Source organism: Saccopteryx bilineata, chromosome 3 (genome assembly GCF_036850765.1).
Source record: "Saccopteryx bilineata isolate mSacBil1 chromosome 3, mSacBil1_pri_phased_curated, whole genome shotgun sequence".
Classification (NCBI taxonomy): domain Eukaryota; kingdom Metazoa; phylum Chordata; class Mammalia; order Chiroptera; family Emballonuridae; genus Saccopteryx; species Saccopteryx bilineata.
In genome coordinates, this window is record NC_089492.1 from 83,939,096 (window position 1) to 83,966,276 (window position 27,181).

The following is a 27,181-nucleotide window of genomic DNA, read 5'->3' on the forward strand; positions in this document are numbered from 1 at the left end:
TAATACAACTATGCAAGTGTGTTTATTAAAAGGACACAAACTACATTGTTTGTATTGTGTATTTCTTTGGAAGCAGCCTTTAAAACTTATTTTTGATTGTTTATCTGTAGTCATGATTGAATTTCTTTGGAATTTCTCTTTTTCCTTAATGTAGTCCCTGAGTATAGGCCAGGGAATTATTTTATATCACAGGGGGCAAAAAAGAAACTTTTAAGTGTTCAAGATTGAAGTAGTTTGATCCTAGATAATCATAAGTCATTTCAAAAGCAAAAGAAATTCTGATTGGAAAATATTATCTAGGATAATAATAGACCACTATGTTACTTAGAGTTTTTATGCCAACATTTTTCTAAAAAAGATTGGATAGAACTTAACAAGTTAATAGTCATTGCAAATGTGGTTAAGACATTCCAGTACCAAGTAAGAGTCTAAAAAGAAACTGCAGTGAATGCTTGGGGGTTCCAGATCTAAACAGTATCACATCTAAGTGATTAAGTAGCTGGTTTTACCTCTAGTGAAAAAAAATGGATCAATATTTAATTCATCCATCAATGTCTGGCATAAACAACCACTTTTCCATAAAAACCTTCAATTTCTGGAAAGTCATTCAACTAATGCATGCTGGATATTTGCATAAGGCCAAGACATGAATATGTGCTGAGAAAATGAAAATGAGTGTCAAATGGCCCTAGCTCTGTACCTAGCTCTGTGAGGGGATCAAGCACATAAGCAGATGATTACAAAACATGCTAAGCGCAGTGATAGATATTTACTGGGCATCAAGCAAGTTCAATGAAGGAATACCTAATTCAACCATAGGTTGGTGAATTAGAGACTTCTTGGAGGAAGCAACTACCAGATCACTATGTAGGAGTAAGCCAGATGTGAGGGTGGAATGGTGGAGAGTACGGTAAAGACAAGAAGCAGCATAGGTGCAGGACGGGAAGTGCAAAGCCAGGAACAATGAAAGTTGAGGCTAAGAGGCAGACCAAGAGCTAAAGCAGAGATTCTGTAGCTTGGCTGCTTGCTCATTTTAGTCATCTAGGAAGTTTTGAAAAGATATTGGTGCCTGAGCCCTGATTTAAACAACCTAAAGTGTGCCCTAGGCTTGGCTTTGTTTTTTTTTCTTAGAGCTCACCAGATAATTCTGTCATGAAGCCAAGGTGGAGAAAAAGTGACAAAACAGTTACGAATTGTTTTTGAGGGAAAATTGGCAGGAGTTGGGAACTGATGGGATGTGTGGGCAAGTGGAAGGCTCAGGATCTTGGTGACAGGGTGAAATAATGGTGCTACCAGCTGAAGTAAAGAATCATGGCTGGGGAAGAAGATGAGTTTGGTTTTGACCCCCAAGTACCTATGAGGCATTCAGGTAGGACTGTCCAGCAGGCGGGCAGATACAATTAAAATACATAGTGTCAGATGTACAGCAGATGGTGGAATGAGTATGGATAGTTGTTGAGCCATTAAAAGTAAAAGATTACTTGGGGAGAAAATCAGAACTTGGAAGGTATTAGCATTAAGGGTTGGATAGTGAAAGGAACCTATTGGAGACAGGAAACAGGTTCCAGGAGAACAAAGAATTATTGTGCTAATATTGCCACAATTAAGTCTAGTTGTATAATCATCACTTATACCAGTAAAAAGAAGGAACATGCTTTTTATTGAGCACTTTTTAGTCTAGGTACTTCTCTTTTCCCCCCCCTTAAATGAGAGGAGGGGAGATCGTGAGACAGACTCCCACATGTGCCCCAACTAGCATCCACCTGGCAACACCCATCTGGGGCCAATGCTCGAATCAACCAAGCTATCCTCAGCACCCAGGGCCAACGCTCAAACCAATTGAGACACTGGCTATGGGAGAAGAAGGGAGAGAGGATGGGGGAGAGAAGCAGATGGTCACTTTTTTTGTGATGGGAATTGAACCCGGGACATCCATACGCCAGGCCAATGTTCTACCACTGAGCCAACTGGCCAGGGCCCTAGGTACTTTGCTAAGGTTCTCAGTGTATTACTTCATTATTTCTTTGTACAGATATGCAAATTAAATTAACTTGTCTAAGATTAGCTAGCTAGTTAGTGATCGAGCTGGGTTCAAACTCAAGTGGTCTGGCTCCATAGTTCATGCCCCTAACCTCTTCATTAATGTAGCGTGTGCTGCGACTGTCATCATTTCTATAATAATGAAAGTCCTGCAATACAATCATCACTTGAACCAATGAAAAGAGAAAAAGTCAGGCTGCATGCACAGTGTGTGTGGTAAAAACCACACAGAGATAAGGAGGCGAGGACTGAATATAATAAACAAGGACAAGAGTCTATAAGAAGTCTTCAGAAAAATAAAGCTGAACATAATGACTTCTTCAATAACAGCTTTATTGAGATGTAATTTATATATCATATGATTCTCCCCAAGTATATAATTCGGTGGTTTTCAGTATATTCACAGAGTTGTCAAACCATGATTACAATCAATTATAGGACATTTTTATCACCAGAAAGAAACGCTGTACCCCATAGCTTTCACCCTCCTAGCTTCCACTGTACCCCTACTCAAGCTGGAGGCAATCATGAAAGACCTACTTACTGTCTCCAGGTGTTTGCCTATTCTGGACATATAAAAGTGTGGGGGGTAAAAATTAAAAGAAAAAAGTATGTGGGGTTTTTGTATTTGGCTATTTCACATAGCATAATGTTTTCAAGATAGTTTCATGCTGCAGCTTGTATCAGTGCTTTATTCTTTTTCGTGGCCAAATAATATTTCATTGTATAGACATACCATAATTTGTTTCTTCATTCATTAGTTGATCTACTTTTGGATTGTTTCTAGTTTTTCGCTATTACAAATAATGCTACTCTGAACCTTTGTGTACAAGTTTATGTGTGGACCTATGTTTCATTACTCTCGAGTATATATCTAGGAATGGAATTGCTGAGTCAAATGGTAATTCTGTGTTTAACTTTTCGAGGAACTGCCAGACTGTTTTCCAAAGTGGCTGCACCATTTATATTCCCACCAGCAGTGTAGAAGGGTTTCTGTTTCTCCACATTCCTGCTACCCCTTGTTAGGACCATCCTTTATTATAGGATGGCTATAACAAAGTGATATCTCATTGTGGTTTTAATCTGCAGCCCCTCAGTAACTAATGATCTTGAGCATCTTTTCATGTGCTTTTTGGTTATTTATATATCTTTTTTGGAGAAATGTATATTCAGATCATTTGCCTATATTTAAATTGAGTGACTTGTCTTTATAACCATTTTTTAACATTTTTTTAAAACAAGAACAACAAATTATGAAAGATGTCCTTAAGAGAGATGACTTAATTCTGTTGTCAAAAAGGAAAATCAGGCCCTGGCCGGTTGGCTCAGTGGTAGAGCATCGGCCTGGTGTGCAGGAGTCCCGGGTTCGATTCCCGGCCAGGGCACACAGGAGAAGCGCCCAACTGCTTCTCCACCCCTCCCCCTCTCCTTCTTCTCTGTCTCTCTCTTCCCCTCCCGCAGCCAAGGCTCCATTGGAACAAAGTTGGCCCAGGCTCTGAGGATGGCTCTATGGCCTCTGCCTCAGGTGCTAGAATGGCTCTGGTTGCAACAGAGCGACACCCTAGATGGGCAGAGCATCGCCCCCTGGTGGGCATGCCGGGTGGATCCCGGTCGGGCGCATGCAGGAGTCTGTCTGACTGCCTCCCGTTTCCAACTTCAGAAGAAAAAAAAAAAAAAGGAAAATCACTTACTTAAAGAGATTGATAAAATCAAAGAGTGGTAAAATGAGCATAGTGGGAGGATTGCTTTGAATCCTGGACCTTCAGGCTCCCCCTCTGAACCTTAGCCTCATCTGTGTAATGAGGATAGTGATACATACATTGCAGGTGAGACTTGAGGGACTTTTTGAAGCACTAGTCTAATACATAGTCCATGTCTAATACATAGTCCATGTCTAATACATAGATACTAGGAATGACAGCTAACAATGACTTAGCATTGACTGCACCACACAGTAGCCTAAGCACTTTAGGAGTGTGTCTGGGTTAGTCACTGGTGGATGAAGCTGGAACTCAAGTCTGGATCTGACTCCAGAGCTCGTGCTCTTAGCCAACCCCCATGCTACTTTCCACAAACCGGGCACTGCTGTTACTCCAGGTCACAAAAGCGAGCCATCATCAGTTAATTCCAAGATAGAGGTGAGAAGAGAGTAAAGACAATTAGTCGCTTTCAATGAATGTTGGCTGGTCAAGTTACATTTCAAGGTACTGGGAAGATCTGCTACTGGGATTCCTGTGTTACCTGGGGTCATGTCATCCACCATAAAATCACAGTAAGGCAATGCTTAGAATCAGTGTATTCTGACCTTTGGGGCAAAGTGTCCAATTACATAGTCATGAACAAGATGAAAATATGGACTGTATGATCATAACATTGGGGAAACTTAAGGATGTAGCAGGCTGTTCAGTAATACTGAGAAAAAAATATTTGTGCATATGAAACTCCTGTTGCCCCAGAACAGTACTGTAGTAATAGGGGTACCAAAGAGCTGAAGTATGTAGAACATTAGATTTGAAATTGGCTATTAGAATAAGGTACTAATTATATGTGGGGCAGAGGAGAGGATATTTAAGGGACCAGTTATGTTACATAGACACAAAAAAACATTAGATTAAGGGCCCTGTTGACTTTTTGCGGTGCTTTTGGGATATATGGCATTGAGAATATTTATACTACACCCTTTTTTCCTTCTAGGATTCAGTTAAAGAAGCATAATACCAGGTTAAGTTTACAGATGCTCTTGTCAATGTTTCACCACCAGTAGGATCGCAATGTAAGCACCACTTAAAATGGCCTGGCATTTCAAAGTATAAGACTTGACTCAGAAGACCTAGATTTAGGGATTTAGTAGCTCTAAACTCTACAGTAGGCCATTTAACCTCCCAGCTTCACATTCTCCATGTATTTATACAGTAGGGATCAAAGTTGTACCAGTTATTCAGAGGATCAATCAAAGGTTGTAAATTGTCATACACATGTCATGCTGACGGTTTTGTTTCTTGTTAGAATGGAAAGTTCTGTGTTGACTGAACATAAAACTACTGTTTCATGACATCCTTTCCTAATACTCTGAATTTTCAACAGCACTTTAATTCCCTCAGTTGAGTCAGTATCTGACTTGCAGACTGGACACATATCAGCTTGAACTAGCTGCTTTCTGAGGGGAAGTCTTCACCTCTGTCTACCATCAGGAGGTCTTTGCTGTCTTTTAGGCTAATAATGTTTCACCTTAGATTTAAAAATAAAAAAGTAAGTTTATCTTTTTATCCACTTGCATTTATCAGCAGAGTTGCTCTTGGAAGTTCTAGAATATTTGTGTTTTCTGGTTGCCAATAAATTTGCTTTCTGTTAGTCTGCAGCATAAGAATACAATATGAACTTCTCCCCTTTTTTTATGCTTAAATGAGCAACCTAACACCTGATGACAGTAAACTTGACAGGCATCAAAAAAGACACAAGAGTTAAAAAAATTGTTTGAAAATTATTTAAGTTTCCAAAACAAAATCACAAATATCTGTGGCTTTGTGCTGCCGGCACACTACCTGATACATAGTTTGCACTCAATAAATATTTGCCAAGTGGATAAAAGGCTGTTATTCTTTCATAAAATTAGCCAGTATTTTCTAGTACTCTGATAAAATTTCAATATTAAAGGCTCCTTTCAGAAAATGCCCAGTTTAGTCATCTGGATTTACTGTTAAAATCTTATCTTTTTACTGAGCTTAAACGGTGAGACTGAAAACCATTGTCTGATACTCTGCTTAATTTTGCACACACAGAGAATGGCTTTATTCAGTGGCAGTGCTATCCTCAAAAAGGGCAAGGACTTTTCAGGATTTACGACATAATCTGAACAAGTCCCTCTTTGTATTAGCCATCACAAATTGTCTTTTGTGCTTTATCTTCTGGAATCTTCGCAGATCTCTCTCCTTTACTTTCCTTAAGCATTCTAGTTGCCTCTTGTTCTTGATTGCACTGTAACAGGGAACAGTTGTTCCCAACTGTAGTGGGACAAAACTTCACAGCCATTATACATCATTCATAATTTGTCTCTCAATCTCCACATCCTAACACAGCTGTTGGGGGTCTTGTGGCCCAGCTCACCACTAATTATTCTTCTGGAACTTTGACCTGATAATAACTATGATCTCTCATTTCCCCATTCTTCCTGTCTACCAGAAAGAATTAACTAGGAAGTTTTCATCATTCTTACTGCCTGCCTATAGTTAATATTGATGTACTATCTCCCACAGCTCAGAATTTATCTTCATATCACATTCTATAAATATTTGTTGAAGGCCTACCATGTGTCGGACATGGAAATAAAGCAGATTATAAAATAGATAAAAAATCCTGCCCTCTTGGAGCTGACAATACAGTAAGATAAGACAGAAAACAAACAAAATGAATGAGTATGTGGGGTCTTAGGAAAATAAAGCAGGTTAAGGAACAGGAGTGCTAGGGAGGACAGGTGGGTCCAGAGGGATTTCAATTTTAAAGTTATACTCAGTCTCTCTGAAATGGTGACAGGTGAGCAAAGACTTGAAGGGCATGAGGCATACCTGAAGAAAGCCAAGTGGATATCCCGTAAGGTCATTCTGGGCAGAGGGACCAGCACATGCAAAGGCTTGAAGCAGGAGCATGCCCGAAATGCTTGAGAACAGCATGGCGGCTGTAACAGAGAGAAAAGAAAGGGGAGGAGGAAACAGGACAGATGGGTAACCAAGGAGATGGGGTAGGGGACTGCTTAGGTTCTCATGGGCTGATTGTAAGAACTTTGGCTTTCGCTTGGAATAAGAAGAATCCATTGAAGCCTTTAATCAAAGGAGTGATGTGATCTGATGTCTTAATGTGACAGCTCTAGTTTGCTAAATGAAAGAGGGGGATGGGGTTCATATTTATTAGAATTATGTAATACTTTTATTTATATCTACCTTATTGCATATTTTGTTTTACCATGCATTTTCTTTGCTTTTTTAAAAATTCACCTTGAATATATACCCACCAATCTAGTTATTATTTTATGCTGTCAGTAATTGTTTTGACTTTTCATATATTTGCTAGTCTTTTTTGCTCACCATTCCTTTTTCTTTTTCTTTTTTTTTACCACTCCTTACATTTTTTTTTCCTTCGCAAAATACATCTTTTAATAGTTTGCTTTAGTCACATCTCTATTAGTGGTAAATGTGCTCAAACTTTGCCTGAAAATGTTTTTATTTCTCGACCACCCATAACAGTATAACTAGAATTCTAGTTTGACTGTTATTTTTCCTTAATGCCCCCTGTTGTTGGCTTGAGTTATGTGCAGCCAGACTCATTGCTGTTCCTGTGTAGTTATTCTGCTTTTTCTTTCTGTTTTAATGATTTTTTTCTCCTTGGTGTTTTACAGTCTAAGTAAGTACCCCCACCGCCACCCCCCACCCAATCAGGAGTCATTATTCCTCCTGAATCTGTGGAGTTATATCTTTCATCAATTCTAGAAAGTTCTCAACCACTTTAATTCAATATTACCTCTTCCTATTCTTTCTATCTTACCCTCCAAGATTCCATTAGATTTTACTGGGCCATGTTATTCTGTTCTCCGTATTTTTCAACCTCTGTTTTATGTTTTCTATTTTTTTGTCTTTCTAGAATGAAATCTAAGTAATTTCTTCAGCTCCGTTTTCAAATTTACTAATTCTTCAGATGTCTTTGATCTGCTGTTTAATCTATTAATTTATTATTTTTATTATAATATTTGCCATTTTTATTCATGTCTTTTTCAACTCTACCTTTTTTTTATTGTCTCTACTTAGGGTTTCAAGTCCTTCATATATGTCTTGAGTTATTTTAAACATATACATTTTATATCTTTTATTCTATATTTTATTCTGGATCTTATGTCCTTGGAGGTCTAATCCTCTTTTTTTCAGGTATAGTGGATAATTTGTTGAGGTTTTTTACATTTTTACTTTAACTCACTTTTAGTGAGAATTGGTTCTTCTGTGGAAATCCTATGGAATCAAGGCTATGAGAATAACCCGAGCACCTAAGAGATCACCAGTCACGGACCAATTTTTTTGAGTCAACAGAAGTCCCCAATCTGAGGTGTTGAAAGAGGACAAATTTGATTCAAGTGAACAGTTTGAAACTGGAAATTCAGCCTCCAGTGGAAACTAAAAGTGCACTTCCCAAGACAGAGGGGAGTTGGCTTTTTATAGAAAAATTCTTGCCCTAGTTCCTGACTGGCCCATTTTTATGTAAATGAGGAATCCAAATACCACAGTTCTGATAGGTCCAAATAGCATGATTCTGATTGGTTGGAATTGTGTGTTCTGATTGGTCAGAACAGATGCAAATGAGACTATAACCACACAGTTTCCATTGGTTGGGGCAGGTCTCAACCCACTGGTCAAAAGAGGATACTGGGAACTTTTTTATAACAGTTGTCTCAAACAGCAAGGACACAGGGTAGGAGGCTGAGTAGGTGAGTGGCCTCTGTCAGCAATGGCTGCCTGAATCTAGTAACGAATTTATGCCCAGTTAACCATGAGCAGTCCTTTGAAAATACATTTCTTCTTAAGGTCCACATGTGTTAATTTATCAGCTAAGGAATTCTTTCTCTCTTTTTTATTTTTTATTTTTTAGCATGTGAGAGAGAGAGATAGGAAGGGAGAGAGATGAGAAGTATCAACTCATATTTGTCACTTTAGTTGTTCATTGATTGCTTCTCATATGTGCCTTGATGAGTTGGGTCAGGGGTAGAGTCCAGCTGAGCCAGTGACCTTTGGGCTCAAGCCAGCAACCATTGGGTCATATTGATGATCCCATGCTCAACCTGGGCACCTCATCCTTTAGCTGGTGAGCCTGCGTTCAAGCCAGATGAACCCACACTCAAGATGGCCTCAGGGTTTTGAACCTGGGTCCTCATCGCCCCAGGTCTATGCTCTATCCACTGAGCAACCCAGCCAGGATCAGGAATTCTTGAACTCCAGATTTGTGGGAGGTGCAAGCCTAGCGTTTCTATTCTTTGGCTAGCTTTCTTATTATTTCACTGTTCTGGCAAGGTAGTTTTTTCCCAGTCTGTCCCATAGTCTTCAGTCTCTTGCCAGAGCTTCCTCTGATTGGCCAAACCTAGGAAGATGCCAACTAAAAGAGGAGCTTACAAAAGGGGTTAGCCTTCTTGCAGGAAAAGAGCAGGGGAAAGGTGAGAGGTGAATCTTGGGACCACACAATAGTCTACCACTTGAAAAATATTTTCTGACTATTGTGATCAAAACACTTCCAAGTTTGATATAGTAGACCTGTGTTAGACACAATCCCTGACTACAGGGGGAAAGCCGGGCGTACCAACTATATACAGATGAGCTACAATACAAGTTACATTATGTGAAGTGTTAAAATACAGACATAAGCCAGTACCATCGAAACACAAAGGAGAGGCAGTCTGGTGGTAAGTGGGACAGAGGATGAGAAAGGTGTCCCCAAAGTAGGGTCCCATGAACTGCGCCGTGAAAGGTTAGTAAGATGGCTCTGAAGAGAAGAGGGTATGAACAGGGTGAAAAGCACATCACGAGGACTGAGCTCAGGCTAGGGTGGCTGAAGGTAGGCCACATGGTCAAAGGTGGGCAGTGTCTGGGTGATGGGGACTCGCACCTGTGCTACTGGGTGAGGCTTCATCCTGCACATAACAGGAGCCACTGAGCATTCTCTTAGGTTCGAACATAGTAAAATAAAAAATGTAGCAGCTGATTTGAGCTGTTCAATAGAAAATATAACATTAGTCACAAATACAGCCCCAAATGTAATTTTAAAATTTCCAGCAGCCACACTAAAAAGTAGTAAAAAAGAAAAATGAGTGAAATTGATCATTTTTTAATCCAGTATTATCCAAAATATTAGCATTTGTTTTTTAATTTTTAAAAACATTTATTTGCATTTTCTTTTTTTCCCCAATTACAGCTTACATTCAATATTTTGTATTAGTTTCAGATGTGGGTAGACCATCATATACCGTATTTTTCACTCCATAAGATGCACGTGGCCATAAGACACACCTAGGGTTTTAAGGAGGAAAATAAAAAAAAAATTTCACCAAATGGTGTGTTAAAATATTTAATAAAGTACTGTATTTTTTGCTACATATGATGTGTGGGCATTTTCCACTCCACTTTTGTGGGGGGAAGTGCGTCGTATGGAGTGAAAAATATGATGGTTTACAACATGTTTCCCTTGATATTTTCAGTACCCAACTGGCACCATCCATAGTTATTACAGTGTTATTGACTGTATTTCTTATGCTATACTTTTTATCCCCTCACTATTTTGTAACTACTAATCTGGACTTCTCAATCCCTTATTATTAGCACTTCAAACTATGTAATCAGTAGGATTATTAATGCATTATTTTACATTCTGGGTGTTTTTGTTCTAGGGTTTTACACTCGATCTTTGTACAAGGTATTTTACACATACAGCACTTCTCTGTTTGGGTAGGCACAGTTAACTGCTCAATAGTCATATGTTGCTATGGCTGTTATATTGGACAGTCCAGGAACAGAGGATGGCAAAGGGTATATTCTACCTAAAAACCCTAATTCCTCACTTCTCAACAGTTGCTTTCCCCTCTCCTCCACAGAGAAGGTTCTGTGATCAAGTAAGTGTCATGAACTCTGGGTTCATCAAACTAAACATTTCTTTAGAGCCGGGTTTCTCAGATCCTAATGTGCATTGTGACCCTCCATAAGAAATACACAGTCTGCAGTCTTGTCCGAGTTTATTTGACCCTACAGGTCAGAAATGCCAGAAACACATTTTACTATTTGCTGAATTAGGGGGAGCAGGGAACCTAAAGGCAGGCAGAGGCAGAAATGCCCAAGGAAACACCAAGGTGACAAGAGTCACAAAGGCTGGGATAGGAGAGACTACTCATAGGTGTCAGTGCTGTGGGCGAGTGGAGGACGCACTAGCCCCAAAGGGGTCACTGGATTTGGCAATGCCAAGTCATGGTTATCTTCACCAGAGCAGTCAGTGGAGCAAGGGGACAGAAGCCAAAGTGCCCTAAATTGGTGAAGTGACAGGAAGAGCTGGAGGGTTGGCCATGATGTAGACCCCTCTAGTGACATTTGGCACTGAACCCAGAGATAGGGAGCAGGATCAAAGGAAGGGTGCTTGTTTGTTTGAAATAATGGGATAGGAGGTCCACTTAACCATGTGTCTAGGCTAAGAGGAACCAGTGAAACTCACAATGGAATTGTAAGGACAGGGAAGGGTCCTGATGTAAAAGGGGCATCGTGCCTGTATTTTTGTTCCCTGACATCAGAGGTAAGAACATCTGAAAATGAAGGTAGGGGTCAGGATGGAAACTTGAACAGAGAATGGAAGATTAAGAACTTTTAATAAAAATGGTCATTTTAACCATTATTATCAAAAGGGTCAGCTAGGGGTGGGGCGCAAGGATCTTCCCCACATTCATCCTGATAAAGCTAATATCTGAGACTTCTTATTATTCTAAAATACAGAACCAGATAGAAAGGCCAATGCTTATAGATTTTAATGTGTCATTATCTCCCAAAGTGTGATGCACATATCCAGGTAATACACAACACAATGGCATGCAGAACAGTATCCAAGAGGACTCACTTTATTTTAATGGTCATTTATCTTAGTGATTATTTGAAGAAAAATAACCAGCACATCAAATCCATGATTTCCTAAGTAGTTAACTCAACATGAGTAAATTTAGAGAAAAATATGAGGTAAATAATAATAGAGATGGAACATGGGTTTGGTAGAATGTAAACGACTGAAATTTGTGAAAAACTATTGTAAGAGGTAGGGTAGCCTAGACTATTGTGACAGCTTCCATCAGAGTTAACCTGGCAACTCTGACCCATGCCACTGGATCGCATCATAATCAGAAGCATTCCGCCAGGTGTCAGCCAGTGCATCTGGCCTTCTTGCTACTTACAACCTAGTTGGACAGGCACATGCATTTTCCCTGCTGGTTCAAAACCCTGTCATTCCTGCAGTTCTCCCTGGCAGAAGAAAATAAAATGCAACCTTCAGAAAAGCTTGATAATTTTGAACATGACAGTGGCACTATGTTTTCCTATTGGTAGCAGCAAATCAGCCTTATTCAATTTTGGTTTTACTGTGGGGGTAATTTTTTTAAAGCTGCTGGTATAACATGCAGAAAATAGAACAACTATCTTCATTAGAACTATCTGGCCCTGGCTGGTTGGCTCAGTGGTAGAGCACTGGCCTGGTGCGTGGATGTCCTGGGTTTGATTCCTAGTCAGGGCACACAGGAGAGGCAACCATCTGCTTCTCCACCCCTCCCCCTTCTCTCTCTCTCTCTTCCCTTCTTGCATCCATGGCTCAGTTGGTTGGAGCAAGTGGCCCCAGGCACTGAGGATGACTTCATGGCCTCTGCCTCAGGCACTAAAAATGGCTCTATTGCTGAACAAGGGAGCAATGGCCCTAGATGGTCTCCCCCTAGTGGGCTTGCCAGCTAGATCCCTTTTGGGGTGGACATGGAAGGGAGCCTGTCTCTCTGCCTCCCCTCCTCTCACTAAAAAAATTAATAAACTATCTGTAAGCCCAAATTCATACAATATATATAAATATTCTCAGGCCATCAGAAAGAGAAACCCTCTTTAAAAGCCCAGTCTGATCCTTGCATTTCCTGCCTCTGTGGCTTTGTTCATCTGTTGCCAGTGCCAGCCACATGTTTGCATCTGTCCAAATCCTCCCAATTCCCATCACAGTGCTGCCCAGAGCCACCCAGATTCCCTGCCACCCTCCTTGATTGCCTCTGCTTCAAAGCTCATACATACTTCCTTCAGCTTTCTCCCATCTTCCAGATGTACACTGCTTGCTGCCCCATGTTGTAGCTTGTTGGGTACCTCCCTGCTTTTTCTCTCTGTCTGCCCTATCACTGTGCATAAGGCAAGTCCTCAGCTATTTACTGAATGGATCTGGAGTTATGTCACTTCCCAGTTTGACATTTAGTTCAGCTGCCATATGCCTTTAAATTGATTCAAAGTGAATGCAACACCTCTCCCCCTGTTGCAAGACTACTGGGAACTTCCCTCAGAGTTTCTTAGGGCTGCTGTGTATCCCAGACCAGCAGTTCTTTGTTCTTAGAATCTAGTGGATTGAGTGGTCTTGTTGGGAACCATTGGCTCCTGGGAACTTTAGGTTTCCTAACGTAGCACTTTACTTTGAGAAATCTGGAGAAATGTTCCTCAAACGTTTTTTAAACAGTAGCACAGTAAGAAATACATTTTATATCCCCACAGACATGCCTAACTAAAATTTTTTATTTTATTTTATGTATTGATTTCAGCGAGAGAGGAAGGAAAGGGAGAGAGAAAGAGAGACAGAAACATCGAGCTGTTCCTGTATGTGCCCTGACCAGGGATTGAACCAGCAACCTCTGTGCTTTGGGATGATGCTCTAAACCAACTGAGCTATCCAGCCAGGGCCCTAACTAAAACTTTTTAGAGAACAATGCTTACCAATGCTTGTACATGATAGTTTCTATTTATTTACTTCCTTTTAAATTTACTTATTTTTTTAAATGCCTAACCTGCATTTTAAAAAACTAAACTGATATAATGACTCACTGGTAGCTCACGACCTGTGATTTGGAAAACACTGGTCTTAAGCATGGGATTCATTTCATCATCTCAGTATCTTTGAAAAGGTCTTGAGATGGTGAGAGTAGCATAGATTCTTCACAAGCTCAGCACAGTCCTGATCTTTCTGAGACCATTTTTCTGAATCCCTTATTCTGTCATAAGTTATTTGGAAAGGAAAGTGGGACCCCATTGAAATGTTACAGGTGTTTCTAATTCGCGGCTTGGAGCACAGAGTGGTAATCACACCAATTGTCCGCAGGTGTGGGCCTCCGCGGAGGGCCCAGGGCTCAGGGCTCCCGGGAAGCGGGTCGTTTTTTCAAGGCGGCATTTGGAAGCCCAGTGCATCGGCTGCCTTCTGCAAAGAAGACTAGAATAAGACTATGAAACTCCACTCTGTTTTTCCATAGGGTGTGCTGATCTCCAGACCCTGGACACCATGCAGCCGATGGAGAGGAAACGGCAGGGCTACATTCATGAGCTGATTCAGACCGAAGAGCGGTATGTGGATGACCTTCAGCTCGTCGTGGAGGTGAGGGCCGCTGATGGCACTGGGCGGAGGAGGGGTGGGGGACTTACCTTCGTGTGGGGATTAACGAGTCCCAGCAGGAGTTCTCACACCCTTCCTTAGGATGCTTTCTCTGCCATCGGAAAGGGCTGGAAGATCTGAGGCCAACTCATCCCCAAGTTAGGTCATTCGGTGAAGAGACCAAATAACAGGGCACCCAGAGGCCCGGGTCGGTCGGCAGGGGCAAAGGCTCGGGGTTGGTCACCAGGAATAGAGGCCCCGGGTCGGTTGGCAGGGGCAGAGGCCCCATCTAGGACAGACAGGGTGTAGAGAAGGTGGAAGGGCCCTAAAGCAAATTCTTCTAGCTCACTTTTTATTTTTTTGTACTTTTCTAAAGTGAGAAGCGGGGAGGCAGACTCCCGCATGCACCGGACCTAGATCCACCTAGCATGCCCACCAGGGTGCCTGAGGTGGAGGTCATGGAACCAATCCTCAGTGCCTGAGCCAACTTTGCTCCAGTGGAGCCTTGGCTGTGGGAGGGGAAGACAGAAAGGAGAGGGGGGAGGGGTGGAGAAGTAGATGGGCACTTCTCCTGTGTGCCCTGGCGGGGAATCGAACCCAGGACTTCCACACATCAGGCTGTCGCTCTACCACTGAGCCAACCGTCCAGGACCTAGCTCACATTTTTGCCTCACTTTACTTACACTGCTGCTTTGATACCTGACATTTTCATTAACTTTGATGTTTCCAGGGGAATTATTAAGCAGTGGGAGTGTTCATAACATTTGTATCAGCTTGGCAAACCAACCAGGACCATATTGTAACATATTTTCCAATTATCATCTATTTACTGTTTGTATCTGTGCCTATTGATGTCACCAGTGACCAATAAGCCTATAATAGCTGTTAGAATAGTTTTTTTTTTAATAATTTTATTTTTTTAATGGGGTGACATCAATAAATCAGCATACATATATTCAAAGATAACAAGTCCAGGTTATCTTGTCGTTCAATTATGTTGCATACCCACCACCCAAAGTCAGATTGTCCTCTGTCACCTTCTATCTTGTTTTCTTTGTGCTCCTCCCCACCCCCTTTCCCTCTCCCATTCCCCCCTCCCCCCCCCCCCGTAACCACCACACTCTTATCAATGTCTCTTAGTTTCACTATTATGTCCCACCTACGTATGGAATAATACAGTTCCTGGTTTTTTCTGATTTACTTATTTCGCTTCGTATCATGTTATCAAGATCCCACCATTTTGCTGTAAATGTTCCGATGTCATCATTTCTTATGGCTGAGTAGTATTCCATAGTGTATATGTGCCACATCTTCTTTATCCAGTCATCTATTGATGGGCTTTTTGGTTGTTTCCATGTCCTGGCCACTGTGAACAATGCTGCAATAAACATGGGGCTGCATGTGTCTTTACGTATCAATGTTTCTGAGTTTTTGGGATATATACCCAGTAGAGGGATTGCTGGGTCATAAGGTAGTTCTATTTTCAGTTTTTTGAGGAACCACCATACTTTCTTCCATAATGGTTGTACTACTTTACATTCCCACCAACAGTGTATGAGGGTTCCTTTTTCTCCACAGCCTCTCCAACATTTGCTATTATCTGCTAATAACAGCTAATCGAACAGGTGTGAGGTGGTATCTGATTGCCGTTTTGATTTGCATTTCTCTCATAGCTAAAGAAGATGAGCATCTTTTCATATATCTGTTGGCCATTTGTATTTCTTCCTGGGAGAAGTGTCTATTCATATCCTCTTCCCATTTTTTTATTGGATTGTTTGTTTGTTTGTTGTTGAGTTTTATGAGTTCTTTGTATATTTTGGATATTAGGCCCTTATCTGAGCTGTTGTTTGAAAATATCATTTCCCATTTAGTTGGCTTTCTGTTTATTTTGTTATCAGTTTCTCTTGCTGAGCAAAAACTTCTTAGTCTGATGTAGTCCCATTCATTAATTTTTGCCTTCACTTCTCTTGCCTGTGGAGTCAAATTCATAAAATGCTCTTTAAAACCCAGGTCCATGAGTTGAGTACCTATGCCTTCTTCTATGTACTTAATTGTTTCAGGTCTTATGTTTAGATCTTTGATCCATTTTGAGTTAATTTTTGTACAGGGGGAGAGACTGTAGTCCAGTTTCATTCTTTTGCATGTGGCTTTCCAGTTTTCCCAGCACCATTTATTGAAGAGGCTTTCTTTTCTCCATTGTGTGTTGTTGGCCCCTTTATCAAAAATTATTTGACTATATATATGTGGTTTTATTTCTGGACTTTCTATTCTGTTCCATTGGTCTGAGTGTCTATTTTTCTGCCAATACCATGCTGTTTTGATTGTCGTGGCCCTATAATAGAGTTTGAAGTCAGGTATTGTAATGCCCCCAGCTTCATTCTTTTTCTTTAGGATTGCTTTGGCTATTCGGGGTTTTTTATAGTTCCATATAAATCTGATGATTTTTTGCTCTATTTCTTTAAAAAACGTCATTGGAAGTTTGATGGGAATTGCATTAAATTTGTATATTGCTTTGGGTAATATAGCCATCTTGATTATATTTATTCTTCCTAGCCAAGAACAAGGTATATTCTTCCATCTCATTATATCTTTTTCGATTTCCCTTAACAATGGTTTATAGTTCTCATTATATAAGACCTTTACATTCTTTGTTATGTTTATTCCTAAGTATTTTATTTATTTATTTTTTGTTGCAATCGTGAAGGGGATTATTCTTTTGAGTTCCTTCTCAGTTGTTTCATTGTTGGCATATAGAAAGGCTATTGACTTCTGTATGTTAATTTTGTATCCTGCGACCTTACTGTATTGGCTTATTGTTTCTAGTAGTCTTTTTGTGGATTCGTTGGGGTTTTCGATGTATAGGATCATATCATCTGCAAAAAGTGATACCTTTACTTCTTCTTTTCCGATATAGATGCCTTATATTTCTTTGTCTTGTCTGATTGCTCTGGCTAGAACCTCTAGTACCACATTAAATAAGAGTGGAGAGAGTGGACAACCCTGTCTTGTTCCTGATTTAAGGGGGAAAGCCTTCAGTTTAGTGCCATTTAATATGATGTTAGCTGATGGTTTATCATATATGGCCTTTATCATGTTGAAATATTTTCCTTCTATACCCATTTTGTTGAGAGTCTTAAACATAAAATTGTGTTGTATTTTATCGAAAGCCTTTTCTGCGTCTATTGATAAGATCATGTGGTTTTTGTTCTTTGTTTTGTTGATATGGTGTATTACGTTAACCGTTTTACGTATGTTGAACCATCCTTGAGATTCTGGGATGAATCCCACTTGATCATGATGTATTATTTTTTTAATATGTTGTTGTATTCGATTTGCTAGTATTTTGTTTAGTATTTTAGCATCTGTATTCATTAGAGATATTGGTCTGTAGTTTTCTTTTTTTGTGCCATCCTTGCCTGGTTTTGGTATGAGGGTTATGTTGGCCTCATAAAATGTGTTTGGAAGTATTGCTTCTTCTTCAATTTTTTGGAAGACTTTGAGTAGAATAGGAACCAAGTCTTCTTTGAATGTTTGATAAAATTCGCTGGTATAGCCGTCAGGGCCTGGACTTTTATTTTTGGGGAGGTTTTTAATGGTTTTTTCTATTTCTTCTCTACTGATAGGTCTGTTTAGGCTTTCTGCTTCTTCTTGACTCAGTCTAGGAAGGTTGTATTCTAGGAATTTATCCATTTCTTCTAGGTTGTTGAATTTAGTGGCATAAAGTTTTTCATAGTATTCTACAATAATTCTTTGTATATCTACGGTGTCCGTGGTGATTTCTCCTCTTTCATTTTGAATTTTGTTTATATGAGTTCTTTCTCTTTTTTCCTTGGTAAGTCTTACCAAGGGTTTGTCAATTTTGTTGATCTCTTCAAGGACCAGCTCCTTATTCTATTAATTTTTTCTATAGTTTTTCTGTTCTCTAATTCATTTATTTCTGCTCTGATTTTTATTATCTCCTTTCTTTGGCTGGTTTTGGGTTGTCTTTGTTCTTCTTTTTCTAGTTCCTTAAGGTGGGAAGTTAAGTGGTTCACTTGGGCTCTCTCTTGTTTGTTCATATATGCCTGAAGTGATATGAACTTCCCTCTTATCACTGCTTTTGCTGCATCCCATAGATTCTGATATGTCGTATTGTCATTTTCATTAGTCTGTATATATCTTTTGATCTCTGCACTTATTTCTTCTTTGACCCATTCATTTTTTAAAAGTATGTTGTTTAGTTTCCACATTTTTGTGGGATTTTTTTCCTCTTTTTTGCAGTTGAATTCTAGTTTCAAGGCTTTATGATCAGAAAATATGCTTGGTACAACTTCAATTTTTCTGAATTTGCTGATGTTTTTGTGGCCCAAGATATGGTCAATTCTTGAGAATGATCCATGTACACTGGAGAAAAATGTATACTCAGTCACTTTGGGATGAAATGTCCTGTAGATGTCTATCATATCCAGGTGCTCTAGTGTTTTGTTTAAGGCCACTATGTCTTTATTGATTCTCTGTTTGGATGACCGATCTAGAGCCGTCAGCGGTGTATTGAGGTCTCCAAGTATGATTGTGTTTTTGTCAGTTTTTGTTTTAAGATCAATAAGTAGCTGTCTTATATATTTTGGTGCTCCTTGGTTTGGTGCATATATATTAAGAATTGTTATGTCTTCTTGATTCAGTGTCCCCTTAGCCATTATGAAATGGCCATTTTTGTCTCTGAGTACTTTTCCTGTCTTGTAGTCAGCATTATCCGATATGAGTATTGCTACACCTGCTTTTTTTTGGATGTTATTTGCTTGGAGTATTGTTTTCCAGCCTTTCACTTTGAATTTGTTTTTATCCTTGTTACTTAGATGAGTTTCCTGTAGGCAGCATACAGTTGGATTTTCTTTTTTAATCCATTCTGCTACTCTGTGCCTTTTTATTGGTGAGTTTAATCCGTTTACATTTAGTGTAATTATTGATACTTGTGAGTTCCCTATTGCCATTTTATATCTTGCTTTCTGTTAGTTTTGTGTCTTGTTTGATCCTTCTCTTTCGTTTTTTCTATCTTTTGTTTTTATTTGGTTGTATTCCATACATCTTTCCTCTGTTGCTATCTTTTTTATCTCATGTGCTTCTGTGGTGGTTTTTTCAATGGTGGTTACCTTTGAGTAATGAAAAGGGTCCCTACCCTGTTCATTGTAGCGAACTATTTTGTGAGTACTTTTGCACTCCATCGTCCTTTGCTACTGTTAATCTCCATCTTCTCCCCCTCTTTCTTTTTGTTGTTGTCACAGTTTAAATTTGGTTTTATTGTGTTCTTCTTGGAGCTTTTACTTGTGGCTCTGTTTTTTTTTGTTCTTTGTATCTGATTGGAGAACTCCCTTTAGTAATTCCTGGAGTGGGGGTTTTCTGATGATAAATTCCCTCATCTTTTCTGTATCTGTGAATGTTTTTATTTCTCCTTCATATTTGAAGGATAGCTTTGATGGGTATAGTATTCGTGGCTGAAAGTTCCTCTCTTTCAGGACTTTAAATATTGGGGTCCACTCTCTTCTAGCTTGTAGAGTTTCTGCTGAGAAATCTGATGATAATCTAATGGGCCTTCCTTTATATGTTGTATTCTTCTTTTCCCTGGCTGCCTTGAGAATTTTTTCTTTGCTGTTGGTTTGTGTCAATTTCATTATGATATGCCCTGGAGTAGGTTTGTTGGGGTTAAGAAAACTCGGAGTTCTGTTTGCTTCTTGAACTTGAGGCTTTAGTTCTTTCCACAGGCTTGGGAAGTTCTCATCTATTATTTGTTTGAGTATGTTCTCCATTCCATTTTCTCTCTCTTCTCCCTCTGATATACCTATTATTCTTATGTTATTCTTTTTGATGGAGTCAGATAATTCTTGTAGGGCTATCTCATTTTTTTTTAAATTTTTGAGTCTCTTTCTTCTTCTCTCTGTTGTGCCTCAAGTTGCTTGTCTTCTATTTCACTAATCCTCTCTTCTATCTGACCTGTTCTATTAGCTAAGCTTGTTACTTTGTTTTTCAGCTCGTGAATTGAGTTTTTCATCTCTGTTTGATTTGTTTTTATAGTTTCAATTTCCTTGGACATATATTCTTTGTGTTCATTGAGTTGTTTTCTGAGCTCCCTAAATTGCCTTTCTGTGTTTTCTTGTATATCTCGGAGGAATTTTAGGATTTCTTTCTTGAATTCTCTGTCATTTAGCTCCAAGGTTTCCAATATATTAAATGTTTTCTCCATAGATTTTTCCTCATCTAGCTGTGTTACCTCTCTTTCTTTTGTATCCATGATATTCGATTTTCTCTTCCTTAATGGCATCTGAGGGTGGTTTTGTTGATAGTATTAATGAGATTTAATAAAGAATAAAAAGTTAAAAAAATTAAAAAAATAATAATAAAAAAATAAAAAATCGAAGAGTTGTTTTTTTAAAAAAAATTAATAATGAAATAAAGAAAAATAAAATAAAATAAAAATTTTTAAAAAAGGAAATTATTCCCCCCCTCCTTTTTTCCTCTCCTCTCCTTTCTTGAGAAAATCTTGTGGTGAACTGTGAATTATAACAAACAATGCCTGTGATGGAGGGCCTGAATTGGGGAAAAGTAAAAAAGGGGCAAAAAAAAAAAAGAAAAGAAAACAGAAAAAAAAAGAGCATATGGACTCACAAAAAGCAAATAAGGAAAAAATTTGGGTCAAGAATAAAATGATTTGCTTTTAGGTGTTGGTTGTCTAAGAGTTATGATGGGAGGAATAAGAGGAAAACAGAAAAATGGGGGGACAAATTAAAAAATTACTATTGTATTTAGTGGAACAAGAACTAGATAATATGGAGAGCCAGGGATGGGAGCACTGCTAGTGAGTTAAAAAGGTGAAGTAAAAACCCCCCAAAATGCCACAAACATAAGTTTGAGTCCCAGATAAGATAATTTGTTTGTTGTTGAGGTTTGAATGAGAGGAGATGTAAAGGAGAAAGGAAGAAACTAATATAGAAGGAGAAAAGAAAGAGAGAGAGAGAAAAAAAGAGGGAACCACTAAAAGAAGAAAAAAGAAAGGAGAGAGAGAGAGAAAGTTAAGGGTTTTGGAGTGCAACCCTCATAGAGAGAAAGGAAAAGAAGAGAAAAGATAATGGGAGATGTAACACTTATGGGTAGTGTAGTTCAAGGAGAGGAGAGAGTAAGACTGGCAGAGAGTTAATCGGCCAAATTGGAGGAGGAAAAAAAGTATCAAGAATGAAGATAAGAGAAACAAACGAACAAATATAATAAAATGGGATAGGTTATAAAGTCTGCAGATTATTCTTGATTTTGAGAGGTTATCTTCTTGCTTTTTCTTTTCTCTCCCTCTTCCTGTTCGGTAACTCTGTACCCCGGGTTCTGCCCCTTTGGCATGCTCAGGTAGAGGTTTGCAGTTGATAAGTCTCTATGGCAATGTCATGTATTGTGCTTTAGTCTCGTTGGCAGTCGAGGCTCATTAGCATTTATAGGCTCCGACAGTGAGAGAGTCCGTGTTCCTGGAGCCTTTCTCCTAATCTTTCCTTCATCAATTAGTAGCCTGATAATCCAGCTATGGGGTTGCTGCTGCCTCTGCCTGGATAGTAAGAGGCTCAAAGAGCTGGCAACTCCCCACTCTATTTCCACTCAGCACAGGGCTCTGGGTAAGGCTCAGTCAGTCAGAGCTGCTAGCATAATCAGGCGGGCTTTCCGCCCCCTCAAAGACCTCTGGCTCTGCCACTCTGTCCGGTAACACAGGCGGGTGCCCACTTCCGGGGCGCTTGGAGGAAACTCTCACTCACTGTCTGCGACCAGGATATCCGGCCAGCAGTCTCACGCTCTGAGTGAAACCCCCAACCGCAGGGAAAAGTTGCAGCGTTGGAATTGAGTCTCGCTCCTTCCCCGTGTGCGGCTTTTGCAAGGCGCTGGGGCGGCCCGAGATTCCGCTTTGGCCCACACAAAGGCCCCTGACTCTGCCCCTCTGTGCGATAACACGGGTGCGCACTGCCGAGGCACTTGGAGGAATCTCTCATTCACTATCTGCGCGCGCAGACCAGGATATGAGGCCGGCCGCGTTTCCCTCTGAGTGAAACCCCCTCCAGCACGGAAAATCTCCACCGTTGGAATTAGTTCTCACTCCCTCCCGTGCGTGGCTTTCCCAGGGCGCTGGGGCTGCCCAGAGACTCTGCCCTCGGCCCTCAGAAAGGCCTCTGGCCCTGCCTCTCCGTGGGGCAACACGGGCACCCACTCCCGGGGCCTAGGAAGAAATCTCTCGCCCACTAACTGCGCGCACGCCGACCAGGAGACCGGGTAAAATGGCCACTCCGCTTGTCTTTCTTTGTTTGGGTTTGGCGCGAGTGTTAGCTTGTATTGCCCGGGTTGCCACAGGATCAGTTTTCCTCGGCTTGGATCTCCGTGCCACAGCCTGGTTCGGCCATTTGTGCCGCCGCCTGGATCTATTCACCCCCTTTGCCCGCCTCAGTTTCTATATTCACAGTTACCAGAGAAAGCCGCCCTGTTTAGGTTAGTGAGGAAGGCGGAGCATTTCTTACTCCCTATTTCCTTCGGGGTTTGGTTATATATTTAGCCAATTTTTCACTCAACCATACCTTTGGGTGTATTGCGAATCATCTGGAGGCTCCAAGTATAGGTTTTTCTGTTTCTGGTTGAAGATCTTATTGAGTTTTGGGGGAGATTTATCGGTATCGCTTCCTACCCGGCCATTACTCTGACGTCATCTCCAAATAGTTTTTTAAGATGGTTTGTGTTTGAGTAAACAATATTACACTTTATAGTTCTATTATACTTTTGTTTCCTTAGCTTTTAGTTCTCACTGAATGTGTCAGGACCTCTGGAGGAGAAGCCCAGTTAAATAAACCACCTGAGGAGAACAGGTGTCCCCACATGGGCCCAATAGGTGCAGTGTATAACTGGCCGTGACCTTGATGACAGCAGGAAGCAGATGCTGTGTCCTTCTGCATCTGCCCCCCTCCCCGCCCCCTAGCAAGGCCTGTCCTTGAGTCAGTCTCCACCTGCATGCAGGCTGGGACCTCAGACAGGCCCCGCACTGCTCAGTGACAATATGTGTCTCCTGCAGGCTGTGAGCTCCTGGGAACAAGGACTGCAGCCTGCACCCTGCATCCCCAAACTTAGCCTGGCTGTGCAGGCCTTCCCATCAGAACAGAAGGAAGTAGGTGTGATTGTGTCTGCGCCTCTTTGGCCAGGAAAAGCAGCCTACAAGAAAAACCATCTTTTTTACTAACCCCTGCAGGGATCAGCCCTGCTGCTGGTCAGATTACAGTCGTGAAGGTTTGTAAATGGGTGCCGAGGGACCCCTCCAATGCTAGCACAGGTGAACAGAGGCCGGGTGACTGCCCCACTGCACCAGTCTTTTTTTTTTTTTTTTACATTTATTCATTTTAGAGAGGAGAGAGAGAGTGAGAGAGAGAGAAAGAGAAAGGGGGGAGGAGCAGGAAGCTTCAACTCCCATATGTGCCTTAGACCAGGCAAGTGCAGGGTATTGAACCAGCGACCTCAGCGTTCCAGGTCGATGCTTTATCCACTGCGCCACCACAGGTCAGGAACAGACCAGTCTTTAACCACTCAGGCCTTGGTTATTCCCACTGCCCACCTCACAAGATGTAAGGAGTCATGTTGGGGTCAGAGATTTAGGATGAAAAGCACTGTTCACAGGCAAGGCCTTCTCATGACCATTCCCATGGAGGTTCCAGAGGTCCTGACCATCACATCCTCCTCTGCTTACCTCCTTTGGCACAAAGCAGGTTAATAGGATGAATAAACAAAGAAACATAAATTAACCAGGGAAAGGGGGACAAAGAGTCACCTCCAAGCAGGTCAGCCATCTTTCCAGGGTCTGCTCTCATGGGCATGTCCTGAGATCTTCAGTCTGATTTTACACTGTAGAGCTTTAGAGAGATACAGCTCATAGCACTTGTTTTTTTATTATTATTGATTTTAATTTATTGTGTTTACATAGATTCAAGAGTCCCACTGAATGCACCCCCCCTACCCCCATGTTCCTTTCAACATCCCCCTTGCCCCCTTCCCCCCAGTGCCCTCCCGCCTTCCCTCCAGGATTTGCTTTTCTGCTCTCTATAATGCTGTGTTATGTATATATAATAATGTAACCAATCTCTTTCCATTCTCTGATCCCATCCTCTCATCCCCTTTCCCTCCATCTGCTTTCCCTCTGGTCCCTTTGATCCCGCCTCTGCCTCTATTCCGTTCCTCAGTTCATATTGTTCATTGGATTCCTCAAATGAGTGAGGTCATATGATATTTTTCTTTCTCTGCCTGGCTTATTTCACTTAACATAATAGTTTCCAGGTCCATCCATGTTGTCGCAAAAGGTAAGATTTCCTTCTTTTTCATGGCCCCATAGTATTCCATTGTGTATATGTACCACAGTTTTTTAATCCACTGGTCCACTGACAGACACTTGGGCTGTTTCCAGATCTTGGCTATTGTAAACAGTGCTGCCATAAATATGGGGGTGCATTTCTTCTTTTGAATCCGTGATTTAGAATTCTTAGGATATATTCCTAAAAGTGGGATAGCTGGGTCAAAAGGCAGTTCCATTTTTAATTTTTTGAGGAATCTCCATACTGTTTTCCACAGTGGCTGCACCAGTCTGCATTCCCACCAGCAGTGCAGGAGGGTTCCCTTTTCTCCACATACTCACCAGCACTTATTCTGTGTTGTTTTGTTGATGAGCGCCATTCTGACTGGTGTAAGGTGATATCTCATTGTGGCTTTAATTTGCATTTCTCTAATGATTACTGATGTTGAACATTTTTTCATCTACCTATTGGCCATCTGTATGTCATCTTTGGAGAAGTGTCTGTTCATTTCTTTTGCCCATATTTTTATTGTATTGTTTATCTTCCTGGTGTTGAGATTTACAAGTTCTTTATAAATTTTGATTATTAACCCCTTATCAGACATATTGTTGAATATGTTCTCCCATTGTGTGGTTTGTCTTTTTATTCTGTTTATATTGTCTTTAGCTGTGCAAAAGCTTTTTAGTTTGATATAGTCCCATTTGTTTATCCTGTCTTTTATTAAACTTGCCCGTGGTGATAAATCAGCAAATATATTGCTGCGAGAGACTTCAGAGAGCTTACTGCCTATGTTTTCTTCTAGATGCTTATGGTTTCCTGACTTACATTTAAGTGTTTTATCCATTTTGAGTTTATTTTTGTGAATGGTGTAAGTTGGTGGTCTAGTTTCATTTTTTTGCAGGTAGCAGTCCTATTTTCCCAACACCATTTGTTAAATAGGCTGACTTTACTCCATTGTATGCTCTTACCTCCTTTGTCAAATATCAATTGTCCATAAAGGTGTGGGTTTATTTCTGGGTTCTCTTTTCTGTTCCATTGATCTATATGCCTGTTCTTATGCCAGTACCAGGCTGTTTTGAGTACAATGGCCTTGTAGTATAACTTGATATCAGGAAGTGTGATACCACCCACTTCATTCTTTTTTTTCAAGGTTGCTGAGATTATTTGTGTTCTTTTTTGGTTCCATATAAATTTTTGGAATATATGTTCTATATCTTTGAAGTATGTCATTGGTATTTTAATTGGCATTGCATTGAATTTATAAATTGCTTTGAATAATATAGACATTTTAATGATGTTTATTCTTCTTATCCGTGAACACGGTATATGCTTCCACTTGTTTGTATCTTCCTTGATTTCTTTTATCAATGTTTTATAATTTTTCAAATACAAGTCTTTAATCTCCTTGGTTAAATTTACTCCTAGGTACTTTATTATTTTTTTGTTGCAATAGTGAAGGGAATTGTTTCCTTAATTTCTCTTTCTGACAGTTCATTGTTGGTGTATAAAAATGCCTTTGATTTCTGAGTATTAATTTTATATCCTGCCACCTTGCTGAATTCATTTATCAGGTTGAGTAGTTTTTTGACTGAGACTTTAGGGTTTTCTATATACAGTATCATATCTTCTGCAAATAATGATAGTTTTACTTCTTATTTTATAATTTGGATACCTTTTATTTCTTCTTCTTGTCTGATTGCTGTGGCTAGGACTTCAAGAATTATGTTGAATAAGAGTGGTGAAAGGGGGCACCCCTGCCTTGTTCCTGATCTTAAGGGGATTGCTTTTAATTTTTGCCCATTGAGTATGATGTTGGCTGTGGGTTTGTCATAGATGGCCTTTATCATGTTGAGGTGTGTTCCCTGTATTCCCACTTTGCTGAGAGTTTTGATCATAAATGGGTGCTGGATTTTATCAAATGCTTTTTCTGCATCTATTGAAACTATCATGTGGTTTTTCTCCTTTCTTTGGTTTACGTGATGAATCACATTGGTAGATTTGTGAATATTGTATCAGAGAAGATGCTTGATATGATTTCAATCTTCTTAAATTTGTTGAGACCCCTTTTGTGCCCTAACATGTGGTCTATCCTAGAGAATGTACCATGAGCACTTGAGAAGAATGTATATTCTGCTGTTTTAGGGTGGAAAGTTCTGAAGATATTTATTATATTGAGTTGATCTAGTGTGTCCTTTAAGTCTGCTGTTTCTTTGTTAATTTTTTTTCTTGTGGATCTATCTAGTGATGTTAGTGGGGTATTGAAATCCCCTACTATTATAGTATTGCTGTTGATCTTGCCCTTTATATTCATCAAAGTCTGCTTTATATATTTAGGTGCTCCTATATTAAATGCATGGATATTTATAGTGGTTATATCTTCCTGTTGGATTGCTTCCTTTATCATTATGTAGTGACCTTCTTTATCTCTTACTATAGCCTTTGTTTTAACATCTATTTTGTCAGATATAAGTATTGCTATCCCCGCTTTTTTTTTTTTCATTTCCATTTGCATGAAATATTTTTTTCCAACCTTTTACTTTCAGAGTATGTGTATCTTTTGTTTTGAGGTGTGTCTCTTGTAGACAGCGTATGTATAGGTCATTTTCTTATCCATGCAGCTACCCTATGTCTTTTGATTGGATCATTTAATCCATTTATATTTAAGG

At 40.1% G+C, this 27,181-nt stretch overlaps 1 protein-coding gene across 9 annotated transcripts in view; it reads left to right on the plus strand.

Annotated features, from left to right (window-relative positions):
- The window catches only part of ITSN2 (intersectin 2), a 152,163-nt gene that overhangs the window by 105,065 nt on the left and 19,917 nt on the right, over positions 1-27,181 (plus strand). For all 9 annotated transcript variants that reach the window (XM_066266589.1, XM_066266590.1, XM_066266587.1 and 6 more), the window contains one exon: positions 14,072-14,193. In XM_066266589.1, coding sequence (XP_066122686.1) covers positions 14,072-14,193 — 122 coding nt within the window. The remainder of the gene's footprint in view (positions 1-14,071; positions 14,194-27,181) is intronic.